Source organism: Onychomys torridus, chromosome 4 (assembly GCF_903995425.1).
Source record: "Onychomys torridus chromosome 4, mOncTor1.1, whole genome shotgun sequence".
Lineage (NCBI taxonomy): Eukaryota > Metazoa > Chordata > Mammalia > Rodentia > Cricetidae > Onychomys > Onychomys torridus.
This window is the reverse complement of record NC_050446.1, coordinates 95,726,746-95,743,736: the sequence shown is the minus strand read 5'-3', so window position 1 is coordinate 95,743,736 and position 16,991 is coordinate 95,726,746. Positions and strand designations below refer to the sequence as shown.

General features: G+C 50.0%; 1 protein-coding gene across 1 annotated transcript in view; it reads left to right on the top strand.

Moving 5' to 3' along the window:
- Positions 1–16,991, top strand: part of Strc (stereocilin) — a 43,544-nt gene that overhangs the window by 23,256 nt on the left and 3,297 nt on the right. Inside the window, exons 5-25 of the mRNA XM_036186080.1 lie at positions 4,197–4,982; positions 5,069–5,093; positions 6,032–7,409; positions 8,387–8,449; positions 8,545–8,655; positions 8,826–8,992; positions 9,153–9,339; positions 9,462–9,577; positions 9,821–9,953; positions 10,290–10,472; positions 10,732–10,770; positions 10,949–11,116; positions 11,253–11,318; positions 11,777–11,905; positions 12,184–12,242; positions 13,061–13,184; positions 13,294–13,406; positions 15,049–15,184; positions 15,573–15,769; positions 15,931–16,021; positions 16,343–16,499. Of these exons, the coding sequence (XP_036041973.1) occupies positions 4,197–4,982; positions 5,069–5,093; positions 6,032–7,409; positions 8,387–8,449; positions 8,545–8,655; positions 8,826–8,992; positions 9,153–9,339; positions 9,462–9,577; positions 9,821–9,953; positions 10,290–10,472; positions 10,732–10,770; positions 10,949–11,116; positions 11,253–11,318; positions 11,777–11,905; positions 12,184–12,242; positions 13,061–13,184; positions 13,294–13,406; positions 15,049–15,184; positions 15,573–15,769; positions 15,931–16,021; positions 16,343–16,499 (4,428 nt within the window). The remainder of the gene's footprint in view (positions 1–4,196; positions 4,983–5,068; positions 5,094–6,031; positions 7,410–8,386; positions 8,450–8,544; positions 8,656–8,825; positions 8,993–9,152; positions 9,340–9,461; positions 9,578–9,820; positions 9,954–10,289; positions 10,473–10,731; positions 10,771–10,948; positions 11,117–11,252; positions 11,319–11,776; positions 11,906–12,183; positions 12,243–13,060; positions 13,185–13,293; positions 13,407–15,048; positions 15,185–15,572; positions 15,770–15,930; positions 16,022–16,342; positions 16,500–16,991) is intronic.

Sequence of the window (16,991 nt, the reverse complement as noted above, 5' to 3'; positions counted from 1 at the left end):
AGTGGAAAAAACTAGCAGAGCTCAGCCTTGCTGAAGTTTAGGCAGCAACCCAGAACCATAGCTAGGGCAACCTCATCCTTGCCCCCAGAGACAATGAATGGTATCTCAGCTCCCGTGGCTAAGAAACTCCTGTTGGCAAGTATTACCTACTGTAATGTTTGACCAGGATCTGCATTACCACCCTGGGAAACTTCAAGTCCCCTCCATGCTATTGCCAAGACCTATAGCCACTTGGTCCTCAATTTGTGAAAATAAATTATGTTCGCAAAGTTTCCATTTTAGGACTCATCTTTTTAAAAACCTACACTGAAGTTTCTAGGTAAAGAACCCAGATTCCAGCTGCTGTTACAATACAGGGTAGGCAGGGGCTAGAGAGAGATAGCTCAGTGGTTAAGAATACTACAATTCCTGCCCCCCCATGGCAGCTCACAACTGTCTGTAGCTCCAAGATCTGACACCCTCACACAGACATACAGGCAGAAAACACCAATAAACATAAAAAATATTTTTTAAAAAGGACAATATAGGGCATGTTTATTTATTTTTTTTGAGATGGTCTCACTATATAACCTGGCTGGCCTGGAACTAGCTCTGTAGTCCAGGCTGGACTCAAACTCTCAGAGATTATCCTGCCTCTGCCTCCTGAGCACTGGGATTAAAGGCATATGCCACCATTCCTTAGTTAGGGTTTTTATTGCTGTGAACAGACACCATGACCACAGCAACTCTTATAAATGAAAATATTTAATTGGGGCTGGCTAACAGTTTCAGAGATTTAGTCCATTAGAATCATGACAGGGAGCATGGCAGCATGCAGGCACACATGGTGCTGGAATAGTAGCCGAGAGTCCTACATCTTGAGGACAACAGGAAGACTGAGATACTGAGCAGTATCCTGAGTATAGGAAACCTCAAAGTTTGCCACAGTGACACACTTCCTCCAACAAGGCCACACCCATTCCTAAGCCACGTCTCCTGATAGTGCCACTCCCTGTGAGATGATAGGAGCCAATTACATTTAAACTACTGTACCAACCTAACACATTTTGAAGTTTTGTTTTTGTTTTTGTTTTTGTTTTGTTTTGTTGAGACAGGATTTCTATGAGTAGCCCTGGCTGTCCTGGAACTCACTCTATAGACCAGACTGGCCTCGAACTCAGAGATCCACCTGCCTCTGCCTCCCAGTGCTAGGATTAAACATGTGCATCACGCCGGGTGGTGGTGGCACACACCTGTAATCCCAGCACTTGGGAGGCAGAGCCAGGTGGATCTCTGTGAGTTTGAGGCCAGCCTGGGCTACCAAGTGAGTTCCAGGAAAGGCGCCAAAAGCTACACAGAGAAACCCTGTCCCAAACAAACAAACAAACAAACGATGTGCATCACAACAGCTTGGTCTGATTTTATTTTGTTTTTTAAATTAAAAAATGTATGGCCAAGTGTAGTGACATGCGCCTTTAATCCCAGCACTCAGGAGGCAGAGGCAGCCAGTCTACATAGAGAGTTCTAGGGCAACCAGTGCTACATAAAGAGACTGTTTCAAAAAAATAAAATATAGGGCTGGAGAGATGGCTCAGCAGTTAAGAGCACTGGCTGTTCTTTCAGAGGACCTGGGTTCAATTCCCAGCACCCACATGGCAGCTCACAACTACTGTCTGTAACTCTTTGGTTCCAGGGTATTCAACACTTTCACAGGACACTAATAAAATAAACAAAAAATAGACTTCAACCCAAAATTAATCAGAACAATTAAAAAATATATATTATATAAATAATTTGTATGTGTGGTTTGCCTGCATATATCTATGTACCATGTGCATACCTGGTGCTCTCAGAGGCCAAAAGAGGAGGTCAGGTCCGCTGGAACTAGAATCAGAGATGGTATGAGCTGCTGTAGTGCTGAGAATCAACCTTGGGTCTTCTGGAAGAGCAGTCAGTGCTCTTAACTGCTGAGCCATCTCTCCAGCCCTGCAACCTAGGACTTTTACACAAGACAAACTGACCAGACCCTGCCTAGACCAGCTTATTTCAAATGAAGTCTTTCTAGTCCATGAACAAGATTCCATGGGTAGGGAGTTTTAATTTGAGAGAGAAAGAGAAACTGCAATATTTGAATGGTGTAATCAGCAAGTCACAGCTCTCTCGGTCTGTTTCCTTAACTATCAATTTCCTATGTGGTTTGTGAAGTCCTGCCTACCTCTTAATATTACAGGATTCTAAGGATTTGTTTTTAAGTGTATGTGTGTCTTATCTCCATGTAGGTATGGGCACATGAGTGTAATTGTCCCCAGAGGCCAGAGACGTCAGAATCCCTTGGAGCTGGGGTTATAATCACTTGTGAGCCACCTAATATGGGTGCTAGGACTCAAACTCTGGTCTGCTGCAAACGCAGTATACACCCTTAATTGCTGAGCCATCTCTTCAGCACTGATACTGTGGGATTCTAGATAGTGAGGTTAAAGTAACTGCTCCCTCCTTTCTGGGTTCCACCCTTGAAACCGATCTATCTTCTACCATCTGTTCTCTACTCATCGCTGGCTGCCCACTTCCTTTTTCAAATCCCTCAAATCTTCTTTGCCTCTCAAGCTGCTTTTATACCTCTTTGTATTTTTCTGCCTTTTCATTTTTCTGCAGACCCCCAGATTGCATTTCCAGTCTCCTGTTCCCATGTGTGCCTACTTCTCTCTGGTTCCTAACTCATGCTATCTCCTCGGCTAATACTCTGAGGGCCCTGCAGTCCCCTCTCATTGGTCCCACGAAAAGATGTACACCCTTCTCCCAAAGCCAAAGGATCAGGTATTCAGTGGCTCCGGTGACAGACCTGATGTCAGGTTACAGATATTGTTTCCCGAGAGTCCATCCTGCCATGTCAGAGGAGCCCCAGGCTGCCTCCAGTGCCCTCTTGTCCTCACCTGGCTATTCCTTCAAGGTGAGAACCACCAGCAATCACCTCTAGGACCAGGGTGTGCCTGGAAACATGGCTCTGAGCCTCTGGCCCCTGCTGCTGCTGCTGCTGCTGCTGCTGCTGATCTCACACAAAGGTGGGGATGAAGGAGAATAACCTTTCCCATCTTTTAAAAACCTGTGTGTGTGTGTGTGTGTGTGTGTGTGTGTGAGAGAGAGAGAGAGAGAGAGAGAGAGAGAGAGAGAGAGAGAGCTTTCCCCTATTTTTAAAACTCTGTGTGCACACACAAGGCACCATGGCACACAGGTGGAGGTAAGGACAACAGCAGGATTTGAGTCTCTCCTCCACCAGGTGGGTTCTGGGGTTTGAACTCAGGTCGCCAGGCATGGCAACAGATGCCTTTACCCACTGAGCCATCTCATTGGCCCCACCTTTCCCTTTAATAAGACAATACAGGTCAGCTGAATATGGTAGCTTGTGTCTGTTAGCCCAGCACTATGAGGCAGAGGATTGAGAATCGAGTCCAGCCTGAATTACATAGAGAATCCTTGTCTATAAGTAGCTGGGGTGGTTGCGCATGCCTTTAGTCCCAGCACTCAGGAGGAAGGGACAGGCAGATCTCTGTGAGTTCAAGGTCAGTCTTGTCTACAGAGTGAGTTCCAGGACAGGCTCCAAAGCTACAGAGAAACCCTGTCTCGGAAAAAAAAAAAAAAAAAAAAAAGTCTCCAAGTAATAGTGTGGAGGTTAGCCAGTTAGTAATAGTGTGGAGGTTAGCCAGTTAGTAATAGTGTGGAGGTTAGCCAGTTAGTAATAGTGTGGAGGTTAGCCAGTTAGTAATAGTGTGGAGGTTAGCCAGTTAGTAATAGTGTGGAGGTTAGCCAGTTAGATAAGAGCTGCAGGAACAAGGAAGAAGGCAAAGATTGGTGTTACATGTGGCACTAAGGGTCCAGGAAGCAGGCCAAGACCTATTGCAGAGCAGTGGTTCTCAACCTTCCTAACTCGGCGAGCTTTTAAGACAGCTCCTCCTATTGTGATAGCCCCCCCAACCATTAAATTATTTTCATTGTGACTTCATAACTACAATTTTGCTATGGTTATGAATCATAGTGTAAATATCTATGTTTTCCGATGGTCTTAGGCAACGCTTGGGAAGGGGGTCACGACCCACAGGTTGAGAAACGCTGCTGTAGGCTCATGCCCGGCTCATTTTACTTTATCTTCATAAGTGAAGAGGGGAAGAGCTACTTTGGGCTGGAGGCTTGTCTCCCTTAGTGATCTCTCATCTCTCTTACAGTGACTTTGGTCCCTCCTGGGCCTCAGTCGTCGGATCCTACCCTCTCCCTTCTGAAGTCATTCTTCTCCACTCTGGACCAAGCGCCTCAGCGTTCCCTCAGCCAGTCACGGTTCTCTGCATTCCTGGCCAACATTTCTTCATCTTTTGAACTAGGGAGGATGGGGGAGGGACCAGTGGGAGAGCCCCCACCTCTACAGCCCCCTGCGCTTCGACTCCATGATTTCCTGGTGACACTGAGAGGTAGCCCAGACTGGGAGCCAATGCTAGGACTTCTGGGAGACGTGCTGGCACTCCTGGGCCAGGAACAGACTCCCCGGGACTTTTTGGCACACCAGGCAGGTGTACTGGGTGGACTTGTAGAGGTGCTGTTAGGAGCTTTAGTTCCTGGAGGCCCCCCTGCTCCCACAAGGCCCCCATGCACCCGTGATGGGCCCTCTGACTGTATCCTGGCTGCTGACTGGCTGCCTTCTCTGATGCTGTTATTAGAAGGTACACGCTGGCAGGCCCTGGTGCAGCTGCAGCCTAGTGTGGACCTAACCAATGCCACTGGCCTTGATAGCAGAGAGCCAACGCCTCACTTTTTGCAGGGTCTGTTGGGCTTGCTTACCCCAACAGGAGATCTGGGCTCTGAGGAGGCTCTTTGGGGTGGTCTGCTACGCACAGTGGGGGCCCCCCTCTATGTTGCCTTCCAGGAGGGGCTCCTCCGTGTCACTCACTCTCTGCAAGATGAGGTCTTTTCTATTATGGGACAGCCAGAGCCTGATGCCAGCGGGCAATGCCAGGGAGGTAAGTGCTGCCAGGGTGAGGGCCCGGATGCAGCGGGGAAGAAGCTGCAGTCAGGGTTGTTTTCTTCCTTGTTCTTTTCCTCCTAGGGAACCTTCAGCAGCTGCTCTTATGGTAAGTAACAGGAGACTCTAGTTCTGGGGAGTTGGGTCTGAGCAATCTGTAGCTAGGGCACCGAAGGGATTAGCCCCAGAATTTAGACAGAAATCCATAGGAAGAGTGTGGATTAGTGGCTTTGGAGTGTGGCACCTGGGTTGGTTTTCAACTCCCCTTCATTGTCATGTGACCTTGGACCCATCGCTCTGGCGGTATAGGCCTCACTCTCCCCATTTGTAAAACAAAATCATCACTACCATAGAGTTGCTGTGAGGAATTTTAAAAAGGTGGGCATGGTGACCACGCCTTTAAATCCTGGCACTCAGGAGGCAGAGCTCTGAGTTTGAGGCCAGCCTGGGCTACAGAGTGAGTTCCAGGACAGCCAGGGTTACACAGAGAAACCCTGTCTCAGAAAACCAAAATAAGAGAGAGAGAGACAGAGAGACAGAGAGACAGAGAGAGATAGACAGATAGACAGAGAGAGAGAGAGAGACTTGATAAAGTATAAACTTAGAATGTCTGGCATATAGTGCCTAATACATGTTAACTAGTAAAGATGGGGCTTGGGGGGGGAGCAGGTGACTGGACTCCTCTGTTTCTCTACAACAGTGCCAGAGCACAGTTAGGCTTATTCAGTTGTTGATTTCCTGATATGAGGCCAAACAAAGGTTGTGTTTAAGCTACTACCTAAAACCAGAGGAAGAAAGGAAAAAGTGTGGGGCCACGTGGGCCAGGAGTGGGCTGTTCCCAGCGATTCTGTGCCTTGGCAGCACAGATTTCTGTCTTTTCCTCCATTCTGGTATTCAAGCTAGTGATACCTATGTTCTCAGGAAGCTTACTTTAGGAAAAGCTCATGCTCGCCACACCCCCTGCAGAGCTCTGAGCTAGGTTCAAAACCTTCAACTGGAGGAAATGTGGGCTGATCACATCCTGCTTGCTCCTCCCTGTGCACCCAGGGGCATGCGGAACAACCTTTCCTGGGATGCCCAAGCACTGGGCTTTCTATCTGGATCACCACCTCCACCCCCTGCTCTCCTGCACTGCCTGAGCACAGGTGTGCCTCTGCCCAGGGCTTCCCAGCCTGCAGCTCACATCAGCCCTCGACAGCAACGAGCCATCTCTGTGGAGGCCCTCTGCGAGAACCACTCAGGCCCAGAGCCACCCTACAGCATTTCCAACTTCTCTATCTACTTGCTCTGCCAGCACATCAAACCTGCCACCCCGCCACCCCCTCCTGCCACCTCGCCGCCCCCTCCTGCCACCTCACCGCCCCCTCCTGCCACCTCGCCGCCCCCTCCTGCCACCTCGCCGCCCCCTCCTGCCACCTCGCCACCCCCTCCTGCCACCTCGCCGCCCCCTCCTAGCACAGATGTCATCTGCCAGACAGCTGTGTGGTATGCAGTCTCATGGGCACCCCGTGCCCAAGGTTGGCTCCAGGCCTGCCATGACCAGTTTCCTGATCAATTTCTGGATATGATCTGCGGCAACCTCTCATTTTCTGCCCTGTCAGGCCCTAATCGTCGCTTGGTAAAGCAACTCTGTGCTGGTCTGCTCCCACCCCCGACCAGCTGCCCAGAAGGTTTGGTCCCTGTGCCCCTTACCCCAGACATATTCTGGGGTTGCTTCCTGGAGAATGAGACACTGTGGGCTGAACGGCTGTGTGTGGAGGAGAGTCTGCAGGCTGTGCCCCCACGAAACCAGGCTTGGGTTCAGCATGTGTGTCAGGGCCCGACTTTGGATCCCACTGACTTCCCACCTTGCCGCGTTGGACCCTGTGGAGAACGCTGTCCAGACGGGGGCAGCTTCCTGCTCATGGTCTGTGCCAACGACACCATGTATGAGGCCTTGGTCCCCTTCTGGGCTTGGCTAGCAGGCCAGTGCCGAATAAGCCGTGGAGGCAACGACACTTGCTTTCTAGAAGGCATGCTGGGGCCTTTGCTGCCTTCCCTGCCGCCTCTGGGACCATCGCCGCTCTGTCTGGCTCCTGGTCCCTTTCTGCTTGGCATGTTATCCCAGTTGCCACGCTGTCAGTCCTCTGTGCCAGCCCTTGCCCACTCCACACGCCTGCATTATCTCCTGCGCCTACTGACTTTCCTCTTGGGTCCAGGGGCTGGGGGTACTGAGACTCAGGGGATGCTGGGGCAAGCTCTGCTGCTCTCTAGTCTCCCAGACAATTGCTCCTTCTGGGATGCCTTCCGCCCAGAGGGCCGCAGAAGTGTACTGAGGACGGTTGGGGAGTACCTGGCCCGAGAAGAGCCGACCCCACCAGGCTTAGAGTCCACTGTCAGTCTCAGCTCCGGGATGAGCAAGATGGAGCTTCTATCCTGCTTCAGTGTGAGTGAACTGCCTCGGTAAAAGCCCCTGGAGCAAGGGAAGGGACTCAGGAAATTTCTCTAATATAGAGAAGAGGAGGGTGTAGTACTCAGAGATTTCAGCACACACCTGTGGAGCTGGACAGGCTTGGGCTGCCAACCTCAGGCAGGTCACTCGGTCTTCTCATCTATAAACTGAGTGTAACTTTAAGAGTCGTTGCAGAGACTCTGTGGAATGCTACATGCTGCTGGCTTAGCCTAGAGCATGATTCATAAACATGCAATAAACTCCATCTCATTATTCTGTCACACTCTGTGACTCTCCTGTGCTCTGCTCCAGGAAGTAAAAGATTTTAATTCTCTCCCTAACAAGTGAGAAATGTGGGTTGGAAGGTAAGAAGGAAAAGGGACGCTTTAAGGAACTACAAATCAGAAGACTTTGTTTAGGTTCATCTACCACATAAATGATTGTGATCTCAGGCAAGTGATGTTTCCTGTTGTAGCTTCTTTTCTGTGCAACAGAGGAGCTTACAGTGTGTTAAATTTCATCATTAATTCATTGAATATTATGTAAAGGCATTTTTTTTTTTTTTTTTTTGTGCTGAGGATCGAACCTAGGGCCTTGCACTTGCTAGGCAAGCGCTCTACCACTGAGCTAAATCCCCAACCCGTAAAGGTACTTTGTGAGATTTTGTTGATTCGTGTTAGGGCCACTTTTTTCAAGCCCTAGACTGAGTGAAATGGAATTAGACAGAGTGATTGTAGTTTGGTTCAGGCCTACATGTATTTGTGGAGCCAACTATAAGCCTGGCACAGGAGACCATAAGAGAGAAGTCAGGACATGGTCCCAGACTTAATGGGGCCTACCATCTGGAGAGACACACATACTACCTTCAGAGGAAGGGCATACAAGCGTCCCCACAAGCTGAGCGGAAGTCCCTGGGCAAGCTTTAGGAGGATCAGAGAGACAGCTCTCTTCCTGTGTTTTCTTCCCACCAGCCTGTACTGTGGGATCTACTCCAGAGCGAGAAGAGTGTTTGGGCCCTGAAGATCCTAGTGCAGGTAGCGGGTGGAGGGGCACATGGGTAGCTGAGGGACAGCGTGGCTTGAGATCTCGGTCCACTGAAGTCGTACCCACCATTGCCTCTTGTCCCCAGGCCTACCTTCACATGCCTCCAGAAGATCTTCAGCAGCTGGTGCTTTCAGCGGAGATGGAGGCCGCACAGGGCTTCCTGACGCTCATGCATCGTTCCTGGGCTCAGCTGAAGGTGGGCATAGAGGGGAGGGAAACAAGGATGGAAGGATAAAGAAGGGATCAAAGTTTGCCAGACCCTGGTATTCTGGGGGATCGCTTAAGTGACAAGAGGAACTCCAAAGAGGAGGTGGCAAAAGACACGGAACGACCTCAGAGGCAGTGGCCGTTTCTATGTTCTTATAGGTTCCGCCCTCGGAGGAGCAGGCCGTGGGTCGCCTGACAGCCTTGCTGCTCCAGCGGTACCCACGCCTCACCTCCCAGCTCTTCATTGACTTGTCTCCACTCATCCCTTTCCTGGCTGTCCCTGACCTGATGCGCTTCCCACCGTCCCTTCTGGCCAATGACAGCGTGTAAGAACCACTCCTGCCCCTGTCAGGGCCCGTTCACCTACAGGGGTCCCTGTTAGAGCTCCTCTGTGTTAAATCAGGGAGTGCCTTCTTCCTGTCCACCATGACAAGACTGCAACAGAGAATATGGAAGAAAAACGTTGAGACCTGTTACTCTCTTTAGCCTGGCTGCCATCCGGGATCACAGCTCAGGAATGAAGCCTGAACAGAAGGAGGCTCTGGCTAAGCGCCTGCTGGCCCCTGAGCTGTTTGGAGAAGTGCCTGACTGGCCCCAGGAGCTGCTGTGGGCAGTGCTGCCTCTGCTTCCCCATCTCCCCCTGGAGAACTTTCTACAGCTCAGCCCTCACCAGGTATGAGGATCATCGTTATTTGACGGGTGCCATCCTCCTCAAGGTGGGATGGGAGTCAGCAGCACGTCTCCTAGTGGGGTCCTGGTCTCACCATTACTAAACCTCCCCCGTCTCCATCTCAGATCCAGGCCCTGGAGGATATCTGGCCAGTGGCAGGTCTTGGGCCAGGGCATGCCCGACATGTGCTTCGGAGCCTAGTGAACCAGAGCGTGGAGGATGGTGAGGAGCAAGTGCGTAGGTGAGTGGTTGTGGTGACCATGGCCAGCATGGAGGTGGTATAGAAGCAGGGATAGCATCCTAGGAAGGAAGGGGCAAGAGAGGAGAACACGGTCCTGGCAGTCTAGGGGCTCTGAGACAGAAACTGATATATGGTGCTCACATTTCCCAGTTTAGTTTACATGCCTACTCTATGTACCAAATAGTTCGTGCCTGGGTACTAGTATCAGTGACCACATCAAGGCCAACTTCATGCCCCCTTCAGGCTTGGGTCCCTCGCATGTTTCCTGAGCCCTGAGGAGTTACAGAGTCTGGTGCCCTTGAGTGATCCATTGGGGCCTGTAGAACAGGGCCTGCTGGAATGTGCGGCCAATGGGACCCTCCGCCCAGAAGGACGGGTGAGCTCCTTGGTACAAGTCTGAAAGACTCCAGACTTCCCCAGGACTGTGTGAATGACGTGCCCAGTTGCACCAACCAAGGTTAGGCACGATGGGGTGGGTTCCCAATCCCACTCCCTGCCATCTCTGCTCCTTAGTGCCTACTCATTCTGGCCTCTTCTCGCCTCTTCCTAACCCAACCCAATGACTCCTTTTGTGATCTTGAACCAGTTCTACTCTGGTCTCCCTGATTCCAAGGGCTAGTCCAAGCCCTGGGAAATCCAGCTGTGAGTTTGGGAAGACAGTCCTGGATACAGCTGTGTTTTCTCGCTAATCCCAAGCCTTCCTTTGTTATAGGTGGCATATGAACTTCTGGGATTGTTGCGTTCATCTGGAGGAGCTGTCTTAAGCCCCCGAGAGCTGCGGGTCTGGGCACCTCTCTTTTCCCAGCTGGGCCTCCGCTTCCTGCGGGAGCTGTCAGAGTCCCAGCTCAGAGCTATGCTTCCTGCCCTACAGGGAGCCAGTGTCACACCTGCCCAGGTGGGCTTGCCTTATTGCCTGTAGCCCCAGTCATGAGAATCAGAGATATGATCAGCCCTTCCTTTCCCTGGGTAGCGCTGAAGGTGAACAAGGAATGCCTCCTTCCCCTTTCTCAGCTCAAGAAGGACCCTCAGACAGAGAGTTGGTCCCTGGGGTGAGTGGGAGGGAACTGCAAGCTTTAGAGGGCAGGTCTGGGGCCTGTTTGGAACTTGGCTAGTGGGAGCTGAGAGCTGCTGATTCCTGTTCCATTCCATTCCAGGCTGTTCTGCTGTTTGGAAGGCTCCTCCCTAGGCACGATGTGAGTAGCATCAAGTTCTGTGTCTCCCAGAGGCTCTGTGCCCTGTTCCCATGGCTCTTGCATCACGTCTCTCTCCTCCCTCTCAGCTCCCCTCATACCTATTGCCCGACTGTACAGGGCTCCTGTCTCCCCAACATCCTGCCCCCCTTCCTCAGGACTCTTGTCTCTTGTTCCTTAGCTATCCCTGGAGGAACTCTGCTCCTTGCATCCTCTGCTGCCAGGTCTCAGCCCCCAGACACTCCAGGCCATCCCTAAGCGGATTCTGCTTGGGGCTTGTTCCTGCCTGGGCCCTGAGCTGTCAAGGCTTTCAGCTTGCCAGACTGCTGCACTGCTGCAGACTTTTCGGGTATGTGAACAGGAGAACGAGATAAGCAGAAGATGTGTGGTATATAGGGGTGGGCATCTTCCCTGTGGCCAGAGACCATATGCGCATGCACGCACTCATGCAAGCATGCACACAAATACTACTAATTCTTGTGCAGGTAAAAGATGGTGTTAAAAGTATGGGTGCAACAGGTGCTGGCACAACTGTGTGCGTTCCTGGTCAGGTATGTGTGGGATCTCCAGACTGAGCACCTTTCCATGTTCTGGGTGGTTTCAACTGGCTGGTGTTGCTTTGTACACTCCCCCTACAGTGGCCCTGAGAGTTCAGGTTAGCTCTGTGCCCACCTAGATGTTAACAGCATCCCAGGTCCTGATGCAGGACATCACTACTTCCATTATCCTACACTGTCAGAGCCAGAAGGCCTGAGATCCTCCAGGCCAACCTCCTGCTTTCAAATGAAAAGACGAAGGCCGAGAGAAGCTAGGGGACTTCTGTGCATCGGGTGTCTAGCTAGCGCAACATAAACCTCAATAGCCTGCGGTGTGAGGGACCTAGGTATTCATTGCTGCAATGGCAAATGCCCTTCCACCCCATCCTGGCTTTGATCTCTTTCTGCCCTTCTCTGAGGGCTAGTGCAGACCCTCTCACCTATCACTGCACTGTTCTACCCACCACTGCCAGCAGCCCATCCCCACCACTTGGCCAGACTGCCTGCTTCCCCTGCTCCCACTAAAGCTGTTACAACTGGACACTGCGGCTCTTCTGGCAAACCGGAGGCACTATAGGCAGCTGCCTTGGTCTGAGCAGCAGGTACCTCTTTCTTCTGCCCATAGATCGCCCTCTCTGTCTTCTCCATTTCCTTTCCTCAGCCCTTGCTCAGATACCTTATCCCCTATCACTGTTCTCTCTCTCTCTCTCTCTCTCTCTCTCTCTCTCTCTCTCTCTCTCTCTCTCAGAAGGGAGTAGGACTTTGGGAAAGGGGGGCTGGTGGGAATCACAAAGTGAAGAAATATGGCCTCATGCTCAGCTCTGAGGTCCTCAGGACAGTGCCTCTGCTGGGAAACTGTTTCCTCTTTGTCTGTCTATAGGCACAGTTTCTCTGGAAGAAGATGCAAGTGCCCACCAACCTGACCCTCAGGAATCTGCAGTGAGTAGCTCGGGTTGGACAGTTGGTTCAATTCAGTTGGCATTATTATTATTGTTATTGTTGTTGTTATTACGTGCTCACTCTACACCTGGCACTGTGTGATGGGGAGACAGGGATGGGCGACTCTTCCAGCCCTGCCAGTGTTCTGGTTTCTTCGCTTCCCTCGCCTTCCTCCTTCCTTTCTACAGTCCCACAGCTATCCCAATTATTGCTGTGGGACTCAGACACCTTGGGCTCATGCCGCATCCTCGTCACCAAGAGTCAGGTCTCTAAGTCACTCTAAGCTTCAGGTTTTTCCTTTTATATAATGAGAATTAAAATAAAGTTGTTATCGCTTCTCGGCCTTTTGGCTAAGATCAAGTGTAAAATAAAGTTATTATGAAAATTGAATGAGAGTCAGCCATATAATCTCTTTAACACAGTACCTGGCCCAGTAGAAACTCCTAATAGATATTTACTGTTCTTAATTTAATTCAAGGTGACTTTAGAGCCACTAGAGAAAGAAGTAGGTATCACTTTACTTACACCTACAGTGAAAGAACCGGAGACTTTGGAATCTGAAGACGTAGCTCTGGTCTCAACTTACTTCTGGTAGACTGATGTTAAGACTATCCCTTGACCTTTGTAGCTCTTTATTTTCACGCTGCCAAACACTGATGATGTTATGGGAAGCCAATGATGTTATCTATATACAAACATTTCACAAGCTGTAAATGACTGTCAATGAACATCTGTCTTTGTGTTGAGAGTGCTGATATTAAGGATCAGGCAGGTTATTACATGTGTTAAAGAGCATCTTCCCACTCACATGCCCACAGGGCTCTGGGCAACCTGGCAGGGGGCATGTCCTGTGAGTTTCTGCAGCAGATCAGCTCAGTGGTAGACTTCCTTGCTGTGGTACACATGCTCTACCAACTGCCCACTGGTGTTCGAGGGAGCCTGGTGAGAGGATGTCTTCAAACTAGTGGGAGGCTTGAACCCTGGGTTCAGGACCCCAGCCTCTGTGCTCAGCTCTGTCTTGACCCTGCCTTCTCTATCCAATACCTCCCAGCGGGCCTGTATCTGGGCAGAGGTACAGCGGAGAATGACAATACCAGAGCCAGAGCTAACTACCCTGGGGCCAGAACTGAGTGAGCTTGACACACGGCTGCTCCTGGACTTACCGTGAGTGCGTGCCTGGAGATATGGGGGCCTCAGGGTGCTCACCTTTGACTAGAAGCTCTCTCTTGGGAAATACCCAGAAGACATGGCTTTTTGTCTGGTGCTTTCCTGACACCATCTACAGTCCTAAACAGGGACTCTTCCAAAGTTGTTTCACATGTCCATCCACTCCCAAGAATGGCCCTGGCACAAGATAGCTAAGGCTGGTAATACTGTGTTGTGGCCATCAGGTGAATTTAGGAAAAAATCTAGGCTGTATTAATGGATGTGTAGTAACTGAAATGAAGGAGGAAATGGTCTATTTATGTTCTAGAGGATTGTAATCTGATTAGTGCACTATGTTTTCAGTATGTTCAGAAGAGTGGATGGGGGCAGGGGATGAAGTGTGTTAAAAAGCCTCCAAGTCCCCAAGAAGCTATCAAATAGAAAGTGTATAGGTTTATTTGTGAGCGGCTCCATGGGACAAGACTAGGATTAACAAGGTGAAAATCTTTTTTTTTGCACTTGAATGCAGTTAAAGTAGTGACTTCCTGATCATTTGTGCTCTCCAAACCTAAGCTGGATGGTCCCATGGAAGGAATGTTAAAAAGCAGATTCAAATATGAATTGAGGGAGAGAGGGCTAGGTGAGAGGTTCCCCCATTCCAGAGATTCTGGTTTATTAGTATCTTTTAAAAAGGGTCTCACTGTGTAGCTCTCACTGGCCTGGAACTCACTGTGTAGACCAGGATGGCCTAGAACTCCTAGATCCTTTTGCCTCTGGCTCCAAAGTATCAGGATTAAAGGCATGTGCCATTACACTCAACCTTTCTTTTAGAGCTTTAATAATTTATTATTTTATTTTATGTGTATGGTTATTTTACTGCATAGATTTCTGTACACCAAGTATATCCTGGTACTCACAGAGGCCAGAAGACGGTGTTGGATACCCTGGAACAGGAGTTATAGATGGTTGTAGCTGCAATGTGGGTTCTCTTCCTCTGGAAGAGCAGCCAGTGCTCTGATCCACTGGGCCATCTCTCCAGCCTCCAGTTTATGAGTTCTTTACCCATGTGCTTCTCCAGCGCCTTGCCATCTGAGCTGCAAGTGAGCCTAGAGAAAGGCTGGGGTTAAAGACTCCCTAGAGATGTGAGGATGATGAAAGCAGTTAATGCCCATTCAGACAAGTTTGCAAGCTTTCCTCTAGAGTTTGGTTCTCATCCATTTGGCCCTTTTCTATATAGAGTACAGGTACGCCTTCTGATTTCTGTCTTATTTCTTTTAAAGGCCATTTAAATCTCTTTAACTATGTTGATTCTCTAAGATAATGTAGAACTCCAAGAACCCAGCTGAGGTAAAAGACCTTGGACTATGAGTCAGAAAACTGGAGTTCCTCACTTGTGAACAAATGCTAAGGGATTTGAACAGTGTTTAATATCTGGGGCTTTTGAGTGCATTATATCAGGCAGGATTGTTTCAAAGGACAGCTAGAGATAGTCACTATCTTTGTGCTCTCCCTTCAAGTACATGGTGGGAGCTGGCTCAGCACTGCTGAACATCAGTTCTGTGTAGAGTCACAGGTTCAGGTCTGACATTAGGAAGGTGAGGCTTGATGATCCCTTCTCAGCTTGACTTAGTTCTACTTGAATGTCAAATTTCAATAATAGGATCCAGCTGATGGACAGATTGTCCGATGATTCCATCATGTTGGTGGTAGAGTTGGTCCATGGTGCTCCAGAGCAGCTGCTTACACTGACTCCACTCCATAAGACAGCCTTGGCAGAGCGGGCACTGAAAAACCTGGTAAGAGTCTTCCTCATCAGACTCAGGTCCTTTGTTATCCTTGCCCCTCAAATAGTGATCTTTCACTTCTAGGCCCAAGCCCTAAACCGCTAACCTACCTGCCGGCCTTGGCTTCTAGATCTGCCTCTTCATTTTTTGACCAACTTGCTTTACGTTTCATGCTGGTTTCCCCTGATGTGTAAGAAATTCTTTGCAGTCTATCTCTCGGGCTTTCTCTCTGCTTCTGTCTGAGCTCACTCACTATTTAAAACAGCAAATGAGCAATGGTCTTCATGGGGGCCAAGTTGGAAGTGGGAGGGGAGGTAGGGTCAAGAGACTTGGTATCTTGATCAAGGAGTCTGGTACTCTGGATCAGGCACATTGTCCAAGGCTTGATGCCTCTCTCCAGGCTCCAAAGGAGACCCCAATCTCTGAAGATGTACTGAATACACTGGGCCCCTTGGTTGGATTCCTGGGAATAGAGAGCACACGACGGATCCCTTTACCAATTCTCCTGTCCCATCTCAGTCAGCTGCAGGGCTTCTGCCTAGGAGAGACCTTTGCCACAGAGCTGGGAAGGCTGATGTTGCAGGAACCTATTCTTGGGTATGGCACTTTGGTAACATCCTATACTCAGGTCCTTGACCATCAGTCACAGTGGCATCCCATTCCATATGCTTTAAAGGTACCCTGAGTCCCCAGTCTCAGAATGTCTGATTTTCCTCACAGTTCGCTCAACTCCACGCTGTCTCATCTGTCCCCCCCAGGAAAGCAGAATTGTGGAGCCAGGACGAAGTAGAGCAAGCTGGACGCCTCATATTCACTTTGCCTACTGAGGCAATTTCCTTGATCCCCAGGGTGAGGTGAAGGAGCAAGGAGACTGAGTGGTTGCTCTTGGGAGTTAGGTCATGAAGGGCAAAGGAAGCGCAATCTGTGTCTGAGGAGACTGCTAAACAAAGGCAGGGCTTGTTTATAGCTTTTGTTTTCAATTTTGTGTGTTTATTTGAGACAGCTGGGCTGGCCTAAACTTATTCTGTAGCCCAGGTGGGCTTAAAATTCATGGTGGTCTTGCTTCAGTGTTGCAGTCAAGAGTCCCCAGCCCTGATGAAAGGATCTTGAAAATACAGCCCTTGGACCTGCCTGCCAGATGGCCTTTCTCCCCTCTACTCTCTCCCACAGGAGGCTTTGGGCCCGGAGACCCTGGAGCGGCTTCTAGAAAAGCAGCAGAGCTGGGAGCAGAGCAGAGTGGGACATCTGTGTGGAGGACCACAGCTTGCCCACAAGAAAGCAGTTCTAGTAGCTGCAATTGTGCAATCAGCTGCCGAGGGTCTCCCAGGTGAAGCTCCCCAAATACTCCAGCAGGGGGTGTAGGAGAAGGAATCAAGGCAAACAATGCAGTTGGAAGCCTGGGTGGGCGACTGTGGGTGGCTGAGCGCTGGCTGCCATTTACAAGGCCCTGGGTTCTATCACTGGCACCACAGTGGGATGGGAGGCTGGGCTGGACCCACTGAGCAGATTTCCTGCTCTCTGGGGCTTTGGTCATCAGTAAAGCACAGGGTTAGAAGATGGTATTCAAGGTCTCTTCTGGTTGTAAGGGTCTATAATCCTGGGAGTTTATAACCCATTAAATGTTTAAAGTTGGGTGTGGTAGTATACATACCTGTCATCTTCACACTTGGGAATGGAGGCAGGATGACCAGGAATTCAAGGTCAACCTTAGCTACATAGCAGATTAAGGCCAACCTGGGCTACATAAGACCCTGTCTCAAAACAACAATTTATCCCAGAATTCCATTTTCTTGCTCTCTCTAGCCTGGCAAAATGTGGA